Genomic DNA, 17,006 nt, shown 5'->3' with positions numbered 1-17,006 from the left:
TATTTACCCTGATTAAACATTGAGAGACTTCAATATGTCATCAACTAATGTCCCTTATTGTCATTATCGGCTATAGTACTGCTGTTGATGGTTGTTCTCGAGGTGGCAGAACATGCCATGTGGTTTCTCTGTGGGGAGATGGGTTCAGATGTTATGAAGGCCCGATGAATATCTGGATGGACAAGTGAGCAGCTTGCATGTTGCTCAGTACGTCTGCACTTACTGTGTAAATATACATGTTTGTTTAGGAGGAGACAGAGAGAGCAAAGCGCTTCCTCCGGAGGGAGATGGGTCTCGACATTAAAAAGGCCTCGGAAATGCAGGCTCCGATTAACTTCACTAAGGATGAAATCAACATGTACGTGAAGAGATTCAAGGGCCTGGACTATGACAACAAGGGCTACATCACCATCAATGACCTGCGTAGATACTTCAAGGTGAGATCCGCGTCTTGTTGCATTGTCCATGATGTCCTGAGTTCATGTTGTCTTGTGGACTGTCATTTAGAAGTTGATAACACATGGACATCAATCTTGTATGGGTGACAATTTCTTTATTATGTTTCAATGGTGTTTGAGAGCAGATTGGTTTATTGTCCATCTGGAAGTTAGGGAAATAAAAGAACTTGTCATCCTTAAGATATTTTTACCTTCATGTGTTTCACTTAATGTTGAAAATTAACAATGGAATGTTCTGTCCATATTTTGTAGATTATTTACAATAGTAAATGTCTTATTGTGTTTTGTTGATAACATTTATAAAGCTAGTGCTACATATACTTTATTCACAATGATTACATTAGCCTGGAATCTTGATGTGATTATTACTAAAGTCAGTGTTGTTTTCACCAGTACATAAGCTTGACAGCTTGGAAACAGTTCTTCTATGTAGATATCATTTGCACAATTGTTTATATGTCGGAAATGCCAAGGAACTTCAACTCAATACACTGTGCCATGTTTCTGTTTCAAGACAGCCAGTATGTGTGTTGACAGCAAGTATGTAGAGTGAAGGAGTTGTAAGTTCTTGTCCACTTCTGCAGTACCACACAGCTAAATGTACTTCTGTTCACCATGCTTTAAGTGACAACCCAGGAAATGGCTGTCTTGCAGTTTTGACTCTCAGTGCCATGCAGTATGTCAGAGTTGTGTCTTGGAGATGTGAAGATTTATAGATGCACTGTGTGTTATGACAAACAGTGTACAAACTCAGCAGCCCCGACTCCTGTACAGAAGTGGGAGATGATCAAATCATTTGCTAGAGACACAAATCCTTTGGTTCAAATCAGTTTGTGAAACAAAATGAACACATGCGCTTTTTGACAACAAATTTCAGTCTATATGTAATAATATATTAAAATACCTTTAAAAATGTTATTACTATGCTTTGGTGTCATCAGGATAAAATGCCAGCAGACTATTTAGGTTAAAATACTGATGAGCTGGTTCACTTTGCCTTATGCTGAAGTGAATGCAACAGACTAAAGGTTAAAATACTGATGAGCTGGTTCACTTTGCCTTATGCTGAAGTGAAACCAGCAGACTAAAGGTTAAAATACTGATGAGCTGGTTCACTTTGCCTTATGCTGAAGTGAAACCAGCGGACTAAAGGTAATAATACTGATTAGCTAGTTCACTTTGCCTTATGCTGAAGTGAATGCAACAGACTAAAGGTTAAAATACTGATGAGCTGGTTCACTTTGCCTTATGCTGAAGTGAAACCAGCAGACTATTTAGGTTAAAATACTGATGAGCTGGTTCACTTTGCCTTATGCTGAAGTGAAACCAGCAGACTAAAGGTTAAAATACTGATGAGCTGGTTCACTTTGCCTTATGCTGAAGTGAAACCAGCAGACTAAAGGTTAAAATACTGATGAGCTAGTTTACTTTGCCTTATGCTGAAGTGAATCCAGCAGGCTAAAGGTCAACCAGTCTGAGGCATTGTTTCCAAACAATAGCCGAAACCCTACTTCTCAGAGAATACTCTGCCTTGTTTCACTTCATAGGACCAAGAAATTATCTTGTAATCTAGGCTTTGATAAACACAGTTTTCTAATCCAATCAAGCGGCAGAGCTCTATTGTTTTGGTATGAGAATTTAATTGTACATGAACTAAAGGTGCGACATCACACTCGGAAATTGTTTCATGCAATAGTGGTAGTAACTATCAGTCATCGTCCACTTGTCCTTATGATGATAACATATAGCAAAACCCTTCAAAATGGCGATGATGCATGTTTTAGAAACACCCAGAAAAATGTGACCCAAATATCCGAGTGTGTTATGTAAACAAAGCCAATGAAAAAGTCCAAATCACACACTCTGAACTGCCTCACTTGTGTATTCAGGAAGCTTTCACACACAGGAGCATCAGTCTCAACCATTTTACAAGTGCTCTGAGTGGACATTTGATTTTAGTAAGTCAGTGAATTTATTCCTCTTAACGTGGATAAGTTGCTGTCCTGTTGTCAAGTATATCAGGATATTAATATGTTCTTAAAGAACTAGGGAAATGTAGATACTTGGATTATTGAGAAAAGGTCTACATGCCATAATAGTCGACTGGTATTAATTCATTATCGTGTCAAAACTTCAATGGAGAAGTAATATTTAACCATTGTTACATTCAAGGAAACATGGAGAAAGTCATGATATGGATTGTCATATGATGCAATGGATCATGTCTACCACCACTGTCTGCTAGCAAGAAGAGGGCAGGTTTTGTTGGCATATGTGTACTTTAGGACATGGCTGTTAGTAGCTCAGCCGCTACTCCAACTTGTCAACAACTGTCTCCTTAGTTTCCCATCCAGAACAGGTTGAGTGGTAGCCTAGTGGTTAAATGATCACTTGGCACAGGAAGGCACTGGTTCGATTTCCCAAGTGGGTACAGTATGTGAAGACCTTTCTTAGTGTGGGACAGTAGCTTAGTGGTTAAAGTGTTCACTTGTCACACGGAAGATCTGGGTTCAATTCCACATGACTGTACAATATATGAAGACCTTCCTTTTTGAGGGGCAGTAGCCTAGTGGTTAAAGTGGTAACTTGTCACACGGAAGATCTGGGTTCAAATCCCCATGTGGGTACAATATATGAAGACCTGTATTTTTGAGGGGCAGTAGCCTAGTGGTTAAAGTGGTCACTCATCACAGGGAAGACACTGGTTCAATGCCCCAGTGTGTCAAGTCCATTCTTTATGTCTCTTTGATATGGCTGGAATATTGCTAAAAGCAGCACAAAACACTCCCTACCTCACAATAAGAAACAAAACTGGAAAGATATATCTTATTTGTTACCTTAAATACTCCATCCAAAATCATACAATGAAATGAGAGGTAAGTAATAATATTAAAAGAGGAATTGTTTGATAGTTCCGACTCCCTCATCCACATAACTACACCATCAACCTAATGTTTGTATATTCTCGTCTGTGACACATTCTTGTATTCTTTTGACAGAAACTTGCCTATTTTGAAAGTGAGGTTTGTTCATGTGCTGCTGCTTCCTGTTAGCTTCCAGTGGTGTTGTCAAGAATTCAGTCCTAGACCAAGTAGACCTTCTGCCCTAGCACAGTGGCTTAACACATGGTGTCCTGTCTAACCTGCTTCATTGCACACTCACGTAGAGATGGGTAGATTTGAACACTTTCAATCCTTTTCTTTAAATGCAGTATTTTCTTGAAAAACAGTTTGAAAAATCACCACTGATTTTATTATTTAGCTTGTCTTGAAAGCACTCTCTTTGTCTCTGTCTTCATGGAGCATTTATTTTATTTGGGTGTTATTGGATCTTTACATACCTGGTAAACGTTTGTCGTGCATTTCTGCTGACTCGGCATCTTTTGAACAAATTGAATCCACAACACTGCTTGATTACATTCGTTCTCACCTACCTGGTGTTCAGATCACCAGGACCAAAGGTCAGGGTGATTTATAGTATGGTGGATTGTCTGCTGCCTTTCGCCCTTTGTCCATTATTGTTTATTCCTTCTGTGACTTGGCTGATTCTGAGACTATATTACAGAGTTTGAAGTTTACATAAGCCTGCAACTATTGTCCTCACCACTTGCGATAGAATCACAACATATGGCAATGATTAATTAAAAAAGATAGCCTCTTGCTGTTCTGGTACTTATAAAGTGAAAACAAGCCATTCTAGCGATAAAGAATATTACCTACTGCAATGAAATGTTTTTGTAAAGTGCACTTTTAAAAGAATATCCATTTTGCTTGTGATGAACATCATCATTGAATTTCAATCACGTTACAGTCTTGGTAAGGGTTGGCAGACTGCGAGAGGTTATATTTACCAGCTATGACAACTTGAACTAGTGACATTGCCCTCACTTTTAGGTGAGGTGAAATGGGGTTTAACGTCATGTTCAGGATTATTCCACTCATATAGCGGCGTGCGTGCGTGCGTGCGTGCGTGCGTGCGTGTACTAGTATCATCTTCAAACGTCTTTTGGTATGAAGTGACTGGGGTTCCAATCGTGACCTTCCACTATCCGGGCTGACGCTCTACCACTAGACCACGGAGGTGGTCCCTCTACTTTTACTTTAAATTATATGACAACTGTAGATCAATTTAGCTGACTTGTGAAAATAAGAATGAATTTGTCACCTGGATTTGATTAGGATTTCTTGCACTAAAATTTACTTTTCTTTCGGTTTGGAAAAATACTGTTGAAATCGTCCAAAATAGATGGACATAATCTTGTGAGAATAATGTGGATAGTGTTACTAAAACAAAATGTCTTCCATCTAGGAAATTATTATACAATTATTGATGTTTGTAAAATAATATTATTTAAAGAATTCAGAAAAGTATGTTTTGAGATTATTCTGCCTCCACCCATCAAACATTTCACATTACACATTCAAACCATATGATCATACTCTCTCTTCACATCAAACATGCAACATGACACATTCAAACCATCTGATCATACTGTCTCTTCACATCAAACATGCAACATGACACATTCAAACCATCTGATCATACTCTCTTCACATCAAACATGCAACATGACACATTCAAACCATCTGATCATACTCTCTTCACATCAAACATGCAACATGACACATTCAAACCATCTGATCATACTCTCTCTTCACATCAAACATGCAACATGACACATTCAAACCATCTGATCATACTCTCTTCACATCAAACATGCAACATGACACATTCAAACCATCTGATCATACTGTCTCCAGTTCAAACCATATGATAAAAACCTTTTGAATCCTTAAACAGCAACACTTCCCTTACTTCGCAGCTGAAGATTTCCCTTCCTATAACCTCTGTTCACGTGAATGTACCTGGTGAGCTACGGAGCCTTCATGCTACTCTTGCTAGTTTTCATCTGGTATGAGTTCATTTCAGTAGAATACGGACATCGTGTTTCAATGTATGACACAAATGAATTCTTGACTTCAGAATATTATTAATATTCTCAAATATTCACTTTTAGTGGCAAAAATGATAATGGGAAGATTTGCTGTTATAAACTAACAATAGACCAATAGGCTTCAGCATATGACAGTAACCTTCACCTAACCCGGAACCTGAGAAGGTGGTGCAGGGAGACTAGTCTGAGGAGTGGATGACTACAATGTCTGCTTACATGGCTGTATTGCTGTGAGGAGATTGCTGCTGTCGGAGCAATGATTTCACTGCTCCAGATTCAAACACGCTTTGTTGATCTTGCATCCGTGTACCAGACATATGGCAGACCACTTGAAAATCTCATTCATTTCATTTAACTTCAATTCACCAGATGAACATTCCTCCAAAACCCACACGACAATGTTTCAGAAAAATAAATGCCGTGAAGTTATCGTATTCCTTTCTTTAATCCTTAATCATGTTAAGTCTTTATGCACATTGTAGTGATAAGTCTGTCAAAGTCCATTTATTGTCTGTTGGCCAGCACAGGATTTTTATTTGGCCGAGTAGTTGAGAATGTCATGAGAGGATTGGACAGATGCAATGACTGAACACATTAGCTAGTGCATGGATGGGTGACCATCAGAGTTAGGACTTTGATGCCTGATCATCAGAGCTAGTGCTTGGATGGGTGACCATCAGAGCTAGTCCTTGAATGGGTGATCAGAGCTAGTACTTGGATGGGTGATCAGAGCTAGTGCTTGGATGGGTGATCATCAGAGCTAGTACTTGGATGTGTGATCAGAGCTAGTACTTGGATGTGTGATCAGAGCTCGTACTTGGATGTGTGATCAGAGCTAGTACTTTGACGGGTGATCATCAGAGCTAGTACCTGGATGGGTGATCATCAGAGCTAGTGCTTGTATGGGTGATCAGGGCTCGAACTTGGATGGGTGATCAGAGCTAGTACTTGGATGTGTGATCAGAGCTAGTACTTTGATGGGTGATCATCAGAGCTCATACTTTGATGGGTGATCATGAGAGCTAGTACTTGGATGGGTGATCAGGGCTCGTACTTGGATGGGTGATCATCAGAGCTAGTACTTAGATAGGTGATCATCATAGCTAGTGTTGGGTGGGTGATCAGAGCTAGTACTTGGATGGGTGATCCGCATGGAAGGACTCTAGGAATGACTACAAGAACATAGTATAGTATAATGACTTTCTTGAGAGTATTGTTGGTAGGAAGTACTGAAAACTGATAAAAACATATGACCAAATAATTCTAATTCTATTCTACATTTGTGAAAATATGGGTCTATAAGAATAAATAACCTGCCCAATGCTATGACTGTGTACTCTTATTCTTTGACTTTTATTTTATTGTGGTATCGTACCCCTAACACCTCATCACCTCCACACCTGGGTTCATCACTTGACACAGACTGCTGTACACAAGATCACCAGACACAGAGGACTGTAGCTGAATGACAGCTGACTCCATGATGGATCGATGCATGACCCAAGTCAGTGGGAATCCATGACAAAATACATCCCAGTATGCATGCTGTAGGAGCTGACAGTTGGTTCCAGTGAATGACCTGGCTGATTGTGTGTGATTGTACCCTGACAGTGCAACCCCTCACTCATGATGTCATCCATTGACTTGATTACTTGCAAGACTCTGTCATAGCTGGATGGAAACAACATTCACTCACTCACTCACTCACTCACTCAGTGACCATAAATCATCTAGCTAAGGCCATAGATAAATATATTATTAGACTTTCATCTGCATAAGAATCACCAACCTCACATAATTCCATTGTCCCTAAAGACCTCCAGACAAAGACATCTGTGTCTTCCTTTATTTGATTCAATATACTGCTAAAAAATAGTTGAGGACCACCAGATTCTTTCCTATTACTATGGTTAATCTGTCATGCCATGTTGTATACACCATAGTCCCACCAAACATTCACACTTCATGCGAATCTCACCTGGTCACGGGGGCACAGGTGGCCCAGTCGTCTAAGGCGCTGCGATTCGCTGTGCAGAGTTGTGCCCTTGGGCACGCCAGAAACCTATGATAGTGGGTTCAAAATCCCGGTTCGCCCCGATTATGTTTCTAGGTTTGTCAGCACCATACCCGTGCTCGTGGGTTTCACTGAAGTGGTAAATGTCCGAGACTTGCATCACTTGGAGCTTTCCTCCCACATTAAGCTGACACGCCGCGATATAACTGGAATACTGTTAAAAGCAGCGTTTAACCCCACTCACTCACTCACCCACTAACTCACCTGGTCACACTTGATGTACACAGATGCCTTCAACAGTTTGTTTAAAAATATAAATAAAGTCCTCTTGGCTCACATATTAAAATTTGGATGAAAATCTAATTATTCATTTATTGTGGCCTTATCTCCTCATTGAACATTGATGCTGTAGAGCAGTATGTCATATACTTTGTACATGTCATTAACACATTCGCTCAAGTCTAACTTGCAAGATGGGTTTGTGTTCAAGTAGCCTGTTTCTAACATTTTGCATAGACAGAAATGACGTGTTAAACTTGCTTCATTGATACCTGTATGTTGTTATAACAACTATATAGATGTAGATATTAACATGACCAACCGTCATCGTAGTCTGCTTGAACAGTGGAGGAACTAAAACTGATATTTTCTGTCCATTTGGATCCATTGTTTTGAAATTCAAATTCAAATTCTTTAAGTCAAGAAATTGTCAATAATTATATGCACTTTATTTGATAAAATTGAAAATTTGGTTAACCACCTACAGAATTTATTAAGCAATTTGAATCATTAAAACTACCTTGAAATAGATTTACTAGATTTTCCATTTTCAGATGAAATTTGAGGAATAACTATTATGTCTCAAGTCTTCATCCTCTCATAGACATGTTTGTACTGTGTGGAACGCTGCATTGTAACCGGCATGTTGTCTCTTGCAGAAAATTGGAGAAAGAGTGACTGAAGATCAGCTTCATGACATTCTCAGTGAAGTCGACCTCAACAAGAATGCTCAAGTTGACCTTGGCGAGTACCTCCAGGTAAGAGGGCTTGTGGTTCGTCAGTTTGTATGTACAATCCGCTCTTCCTGGAGGAAGGCTCTATATTTATGCCTGGCAATCATCTCAGAACAGGTGTTCATATTGTCAGGTAATCTGCTTAGAACAGGTGTTCACATTGTCGGGTAATCTACTAAGAACAGGTGTTCACATTGTCAGGTAATCTACTAAGAACAGGTGTTCACATTGTCAGGTAATCTGCTTAGAACAGGTGTTCACATTGTCGGGTAATCTACTAAGAACAGGTGTTCACATTGTCAGGTAATCTGCTTAGAACATGTGTTCACATTATCAGGTAATCTGCTTAGAACAGGTGTTCACATTGTCGGGTAAATGAAACAGAGCACATGTTCACTTTGTCAGGTAAACAGCTCAGAACAGGTGTTTACTTTTTGACAATCATCTCAGAACAGGTGTTCACTGTGTCTTGGGAAATGTTTAATTCCACTTCGACTTGGAGCCGAATATCAACCTCTAAGCCAGTCAAGTTAAATCACTGTTACATTGTCGGAAGTTTCCTTTCTGAGAGGTCCAGTGTCACGTGTCCTTAAAGTCCACAATCTGCATCACTTCAGGCTCCGCTCCTACATGATTATCTGAAAAATACTGTTTAGATAAGCAACTCTCTCACTATCCTTATGAGAGGTGTTTACTGATCAGGTGTTCACGCTTTAAGGTTTTGACTGGTGCTCAATCTGAAATGTGTTCACTGGCCAGATGTTCAATCTCAGAGGTGTTCACTGGCCAGGTGTTCAATCTCAGAGGTGTTCACTGGCCAGGTGTTCAATCTCAGAGGTGTTCACTGGCCAGGTGTTCAATCTCTGAGGTGTTCACTGGCCAGATGTTCAATCTCAGAGGTGTTCACTGGCCAGGTGTTCAATCTCAGAGGTGTTCACTGGCCAAATGTTAAATCTCAGAGGTGTCCACTGGCCAGGTGTTCAATCTCAGAGGTGTTCACTGGCCAGATGTTCAATCCTCTCTGGCCAGGTGTTTAATCTCAGAGGTATTTTCTAGCCAGATATTCACTAATACAGCTGCTTCTTGAGACACATTGAAATGTTCAAGGTCTCAATCCCACCACTCAATAGTATACATATGTACAAATGTTGAAAACGTCCAAATCCTGCTCCCACACATACTGCATAGCAATAGCCATGGTTAGAGTTGTCTCTGTGTGGCTTGGATGTCACTGTTCTGTGCTCTGCACACTGCATAGGCAAAAGTTATGCACAATGAAATGCAGTGAGGTTTCTGTACCAAAACATTATGTATTGAACTTGGTGAAAGGTCCATATCACAAGCAGTAGCCAATCATTTTCAAGATGCATTTTTCAATGACATTGGCAAAGCATGGCCAGATGGCCATGATGGCCAAGCTGTCATCGTTTTTAACAGCAAGCCAGGATATTTTCTTCTTTTTAAAGAAACTAAATGATGATCATGATGAAACAAAAAAATGCCAGTCGATAATTTGCAAGGTAGTCTGTCAAGTAAGGATGCCAAACCTAAGTATGCACCTCACGTGTTTCAATGGAATTGGCTTGCCCTTTATCTGTAGCTTAGACTACGACCGAAAATACTATGTCCTGGATCATGTGTTCTATCACCAGCTTGAGACTGGCCTTCAAGAACAACTGTACTTCTTGTGTGTCCATCCTCATCCTCCCATGTCAGTTGTGGCTGGAGCAGCCATGCTTGTACAGCCCTATAACACCCACCCTGACCGAGTCTGAATTAACCAAGGCTCGCTAAATACAATGTTTATTCCTTATGCAGGATATTTACCTTCCCCAAACACACTGGCGTGATAACCTCTTTGTCTGCGACACTACATAAGAAGTTAGCAAGGTCATTTTTGACTTTGTATTGGTGTTATTTACAAACCCAATGGCACCTGAATCTGGAATAGCTGTACCAGTTGCAAGTGTCTCAATAGAACTATTGAAATCGTCTGTGTAAAACTGCCCTCAATAGACACCCCTAGTGGTATGAAAAATATCTCATGTCATAAGTATATCCTTTTGTTACAGACAAAAAAAAGCACAAACACTAGTTGCCATGGTAACCTTGGTAGGTAAGGGAAGATGGTGTGGTTTGCATTTTCAACGTGATTGTTCCAGATTACTTGCCTCTCCTTCTGTAGTTTCAATCCTCACTTAGGGTTTTACTTTCAACACTTGTCAGTCGTGGTGTATCATGCATTTCAATCTTAAATCAATCATTATCTTTTGGGATTTCATTCTCAAATCAATCTTGGTTCATCATTCATTTCTCTCAGAAATCAATCATTGCCTGTGAGGGTTTCACTTTTGACACTTGTCTTTGTGGTGTGTCATGCATTTCACTCTTAATTCAACCATTACCTATTGGGATTTCATTCTTGAATCAATCAGGGAACATCATCCATTTCACTCTTAAATCAATTACTATCCATTGGGGTTTTGCTGTCAAATCGGTCATGGTATTGTGAGCTCTACCTCCAGATCCATCATGGAATGGTGTCACTCTTAAATCAATCATTGTCTTTTGGTTGCACATTTTAAACACTCATGACCATGTGGCCATTGTAGCCATTGGTCTTGGGTCAAAATAGGTCCACAGAACATGATGTATTTGATACCTCAAAGTAGTTAGAGGTACCATGTCTGAGGTCCGAATCGGTCCCCTGGACTTGATATCAGTGAAACTCCTGACAGAGGTACATTTGACCAGTGGCCCTGTGCTCATAGGTATCCCCAAAGTGGTAATCACATAAACCTCATGTTAGTTCACATTTGGGACTTTCTTCAACATTTAAAACTGACCATCAGGATATAATATTATCACTTGTATATAAAGTAAAAATTGCTCTCTCACAGTTGTATTTTTTAATTATTTTTTTATTTGTATAATTATTTTATTTTCAGGTGTATAATCTGTTTTTGATCTTTTTCATCAGAAATATGATTTAGTTACTGTAGGGAAATAAAATTGTTAAACCCTCTTTTCCTGCTTTTACCTGTTTTGTTTGCACCAGACCTGGGACCAGAATAGCTCCATAGGTTGTCTCCCTGTCAGCATTCAAGGGCAGAATAAGTTCCCCACAATCCAATCATTGGGATTCCAGGGCAGAATGAATTCTCATTAGCCCATTGTTTCCATGGATATTGGAGAAGAATAGGTGCCCAGTACCTCATGTTTGAGGAATAGGCTATCCTTGTTCTGGAAGAACTTATGTATCCTGGAGGTGTAATATATGTCCATGGAAGGACTCGTGGCAATCCACCCCCCATCAGACACCAGCCCTCGATCTTGTCCTCAGATGTCCTAGATGTGTGCCATGCCAGAGATTAATAGGTCCCAACTACCACATCATGCCACTGAAAGAAGTTACCACATCATTGTCAATTGGGAGGATTCCTCAGCACAACAGATCACAAGTCCTCCTGTACTGACCAACTTTGCAGATTCCAAATAATAGATCTCCCCATGGTAGACTACATCCCCAATGCCCCATGCTCCTTGTGGTAGACTGTGTCTCCAATGCCCCATGCTCCTCCTGGTAGACTACATCCCCAATGCCCCATGCTCCTTGTGTTAGACTACATCCCCAATGCCCCATGCTCCTCATGGTAGACTGTGTCTCCAATGCCCTATGCTCCCCGTGGTAGACTGTGTCCCCAATGCCCCATGCTCCTTGTGTTAGACTACATCCCCAATGCCCCATGCTCCCCGTGGCAGACTGTGTCCCCAATGCCCCATGCTCCTCGTGTTAGACTACATCCCCAATGCCCCATGCTCCTCGTGGTAGACTGTGTCTCCAATGCCCCATGCTCCTCGTGGTAGACTGTGTCTCCAATGCCCCATGCTTGTCTCCCCATGGTAGACTACATCCCCAATGCCCCATGCTCCTCGTGGTAGACTGTGTCTCCAATGCCCCATGCTCTTTGTGGTAGACTACATCCCCAATGCCCCATGCTCTTCGTGGTAGACTACATCCCCAATGCCCCATGCTCCTCGTGGTAGACTGTGTCTCCAATGCCCCATGCTCCTCGTGGTAGACTGTGTCTCCAATGCCCCATGCTTGTCTCCCCATGGTAGACTACATCCCCAATGCCCCATGCTCCTCGTGGTAGACTGTGTCTCCAATGCCCCATGCTTGTGTCCCCATGGTAGACTACATCCCCAATGCCCCATGCTCCTCGTGGTAGACTGTATCTCCAATGCCCCATGCTCCCTGTGGTAGACTGTGTCTCCAATTCCCCACACTCCTCGTGGTAGACTACATCCCCAATTCCCCATGCTCCTCGTGGTAGACTGTGTCTCCAATTTCCCATGCTCCTTGTGGTAGACTGTGTCCCCAATGGCCATGTTTGTCTCCAGCCGGAGATTCCATGATAGGTCACCAATGCCAAATATCTACCGGTACATTGTTCCCCTTGTGGAGTCAGAGAGAAAGGTCATGTGCCATCCTTGCTGTGGCAGGCCCTGTACATCCAGACCTGTGTTATATGTGCCATCTGTTCCCTGCTTACCAGCTTCTGTTTGCTTTCTCCCAGCTTGTTAGTGTGCTGAAAGTCAAGCAGCAGGCTGTGGCGTCCGTGACCTCCAAGCTGGACCAGTGTGAGCTACATCAAAGCATTAAAGGGGGACCAGGCTTAAGTCAGTGGACAGGCCTAGCAAATTTGATTCAGATCCATTTTGTTTATCTGGAAACATAAGTGTATGTGCATCAGACTTGCAGTGAATGAGTACCCTAATCACATCGAAACAGTGTCTGAGTCTGACACACTTTACAACATCTTCACAAAGGTTGGATACTGGCCGAAACCTTGGAGCATGGTTCCCCTTTTAAGAACCTATTTGTATGCATTGCTTTACTATGCAACTGTCACAGGCTTCCCTCCACCTCCTTCTTCCACCTCCTTCCTTACACAGCCAAAGTTTCTGTTTTGTTTCTTTTAGCATGATTTTCTCTTTTTATGAGTTGGGTTTTAGTTTGGGGTTTTATATCAATAGGATTTAAAGTAATTGATAAATAGCAAAAAATATTTCATTCTTAATGTTGGCAATTTTCATAGGAATAAGCGAATGAGTTAAGATTTTATGTTTCCACGACAATCTTTGAGCCATAGACTGGAGAACAGAAGAAGTAAACTTTTCCACTAAATATACATCTTGTATTGTACATATTGATATATCCGTGCACAACCAAGTCTTTTGGTGCCAGTTGTTTCTTTAACATTACAGTTTCAGAGACACCTTCTTGTTGTTTCAACTTTCTACCTTGTCTCTGACAGACTGGTTTCTGTGTATGACCAATGTCAGCTTCACTCCATGCTGGATTACCTCAGTGAGATGACCTCTACTGTAGCGATGTATGATATAGGATGATACCATGCTAGTGGGGATAATGATGATAATGATTAGTGTTTCTGGCCAATGGTAACCATCACTAAGGAAATGTTGTTGCTGATGACCTCATGACCTGTTATGTTGTAGCTCATGAGTGCTCTTAAGAGTGGCCGGGTGTCCAACTCACGACTAGCCATGGCAGCGGAGCAGAGCGCGGAAGTAGAGAAGATTCCAGTGGAGAGGAGTGGCGGGGGAGTGTAATACTAGGGAGTGGAGGAGCAGACTGGCAGATGACCATGGAGTGTATCACAGTCAGATTCTCCAGCAGCAGGCTGTGGATCTCATCATGCCATGGTGACATGTAGTTTTCTGTACTGACCAAACCTGTAGTAACCCCATAGGATGGCAGTTGGAACCAATTACAGCTATCTAAGATATAGCATATATATATCATTCCAGCTTGCTCTGTTGACTATTGTGATATATACCCTAGCATCTTCCTCTTAACTTGCTTCATGGAAAAAATGTGCTGAGATAGTGAAGCCTTAAGAAGCAGATGTACCAACTCAGATAAGAGTTCTATGGTTATCAATATAAGCAGTGATCACTAACTATGAAGGTTATCAAAGCCTGTAAGTCCCTTTCTAAGCTTTCTTCTAATAATTTTGGTTTTGGTGTTCGAAAACAGTCTGTAGGAAAATATTATATTTGTTGTTTACATTAATAAGTTACGATGAACATATTTTCACAAAACAAATTTAAGGTGATGTTTTATTTATTAATGATCCTATTGTTAAAGCTTGTGATGATGGTTTATGAAGTACTCACGGGTATTGCCTTACAGACCACGTGTAGTATGTACCTATTTTAGATACATTATCATAGAACTAGATCCTAATATTTATATCCCTATAGATTGGTTGACCTGTATATCTCAGTGTATTTTTTCAGTTATGCGTCATGTGTTCAAACCGTGTGATTTGTTTTAACACTGGTTATTGATGCAAGGCATACAATGCCTGTTTCAGCTTGAAATGTCAACTAGGTACAGCATGTTGACTTGGTCTCATATCTGTGTCGTAATGTTAAAAAGTGTATTTTGTATCTTGCTCCAAAAGATACAGACGATGTTTGGAAAATTGATTACGAGGGCATTTTTTGTCACAAGGGAAAACTCCTACCATATTTGACTAGACTTATTTGCAGGAGTAATGAGGCTATGTATATACTTTCTGAAACTGCGGTGCAAATTCTGATGAATACATAATAATAAGTTGTGAAAACAGTATTTGATTACATGGCAGTACTGCTCCTCTTCCTACACCAGATGTGAAGTCTGTTTACGATGTTAGTGTTGAAAGCTTGAGTCCAGGTAAGGAAGGTTTCATCAAGAAGACAAGAGATTTTCCAGCATTACAGATACAATACCTGATATGGACTGATATCAATGTAAACTTTTCATCCAAGTACATTTATGATGTTTCAAGTTGAAGTGATAATTTACAACAGTGCTACCCATATCAAGGATTGCCTATATCAAGGAATGTAAAACCTCAAGAAATAATTTGAATTATGATGTTTCATGTTGTGTTGATTATTTACGACAGTCAATATCTAGCTCAGTTATTTATGATGAAGGCCATGTACAGCTGATTTTGAAATGAGTTCAGCTTAGGTGAATTCGATGTGCACATATTGAAAACAGACTCCTTTGAGCTGTGAATGAATCTCTATTTTTCCATCTAGATGCTAGATAATGTACTGTATATGCATGTTTGATATGTTTACTATTTCATTTCTGTAAAACCTTTTTCTCTCATTTCCATGGAAGGCAATAAAATATATTCTTGTTTCTGATGACTCTCCTCAATTTTAGTGTGTTATTTTTTATTTTTATTTAGTAGGTCACTAGTGAACTTGAATTGCCTGGACCTGTGACCTATTTGGCCGCGCTCCTGTGCCTCATGATATAAAACCACATGGATGACGTCACCATGGGTTACTTCCCCTTAGGGGCAGTGGCGTAGCCTAGTGTTTGAGCATTCACTCGCACACCAAAGGCCCAGGTTTGATTCCCCACATGGGAACAATGTGTGAAGCCCATTTCTGGTGTGCCCCGCCGATGTTGCTGGAATATTGCTAAAAGCTGCATAAAAGCATACTCATTCTCTATTTCTCGTGTGAATCGGACACACCAGGAATGGCATAGAGTGTGCAAGAGTGGAAATCCAGTACAAATGAGAAACTTGAATTGAGTCTTTCAACAGCGTTTAACAAATAAAAAGATAGTTTGGTGGGTTCATTTTTGGGGGGCCAGTCATGAGAAACAAGACATGTATTTAAGCAGCCAATGCAAGTGTGGTAATGTGTTGTTGTTACTTTACATGATTTGTTAAAGTTGTTATATTTTCCCATGCTGACATATCCTGCTGTACCACCATCCTTGTTCTCAATGGTCCTGTGTGATGCTGTGATCTGTTCAACTGTACACCAGACTCCCACCAAAGCAGGCGCTTCAAATAGATTAAATACAGGAAATATATTTATTTATTTTGTTGATGTAAAGCCACTTCTTCAGGTAAACCGTCTCACAATCTGAGAAATAAAACAGCTGTTTTCTCTGATCTGAGTTTAGTTGATTCATCCGTATGAAAATATTTCAGGACCCGTGAAGATCTGGGGTGGAATAGGTCTTCAGCAACAAACAAACTGAAAATATTTCAGGGATTCTGACAGGCTTTGTGTGTTGGTGTTTTGTGTTGAAATGCTTCTATAAATATGCATAAAAACACCCATGTGCTGGTAACCAGTGTATATTTAGCAATTGAAGAGCATTCCTCGTGTGTCCTGGGGTTCCCACTGTTCTTCAAGCTGTGTGCTCCATAATCAGACTCATTTGGAGGCTAGGTCTTCATGTGCTCTCAAATATTGTTCTGGTAATTCTCTATTTTGTGTCCCTCAGGCATGACAGAAGCCACTGTCTGCATATTGCTCATGGTCATTGGTTTCTCAAAATTGTCATCGTATACCAATTGCATGGATCGATGCACATGATATCAATCACTGGATTGTTTGGTCCAGACACGATTATTTACAGACCACCGTCATATACCTGGAATATTACTTAGTGCCACGTAAAAGAACAAACCAACCAACAATCAATCAAAGTTGTCAAAATCTAAGATTTCGGT

General features: G+C 40.5%; 1 protein-coding gene across 6 annotated transcripts in view; it reads left to right on the top strand.

Annotated features, from left to right (window-relative positions):
• Positions 1–16,418, top strand: part of LOC139464060 (glycerol-3-phosphate dehydrogenase, mitochondrial-like) — a 50,473-nt gene extending 34,055 nt beyond the window's left edge. The window contains exons 15-19 of one of the 6 annotated variants that reach the window (XM_071245601.1): positions 249–437; positions 3,458–3,481; positions 8,365–8,463; positions 13,020–13,083; positions 13,963–14,075. In XM_071245601.1, the coding sequence (XP_071101702.1) occupies positions 249–437; positions 3,458–3,481; positions 8,365–8,463; positions 13,020–13,083; positions 13,963–13,979 (393 nt within the window). In that variant the 3' untranslated portion in view covers positions 13,980–14,075. Of the gene's footprint in view, positions 1–248; positions 438–3,457; positions 3,482–8,364; positions 8,464–10,511; positions 10,699–13,019; positions 13,084–13,962 lie in introns of those variants that run through there. The other 5 variants (XR_011653090.1, XR_011653091.1, XM_071245599.1 and 2 more) reach the window with 5 other exon arrangements.
• Positions 16,419–17,006: the final 588 nt, after the last annotated feature.

This window comes from Haliotis cracherodii, unplaced genomic scaffold, assembly GCF_022045235.1.
Source record: "Haliotis cracherodii isolate W230 unplaced genomic scaffold, xgHalCrac1.p SCAF_16, whole genome shotgun sequence".
NCBI classification, from domain to species: domain Eukaryota; kingdom Metazoa; phylum Mollusca; class Gastropoda; order Lepetellida; family Haliotidae; genus Haliotis; species Haliotis cracherodii.
This window is presented reverse-complemented; position numbering and strand designations above follow the sequence as displayed.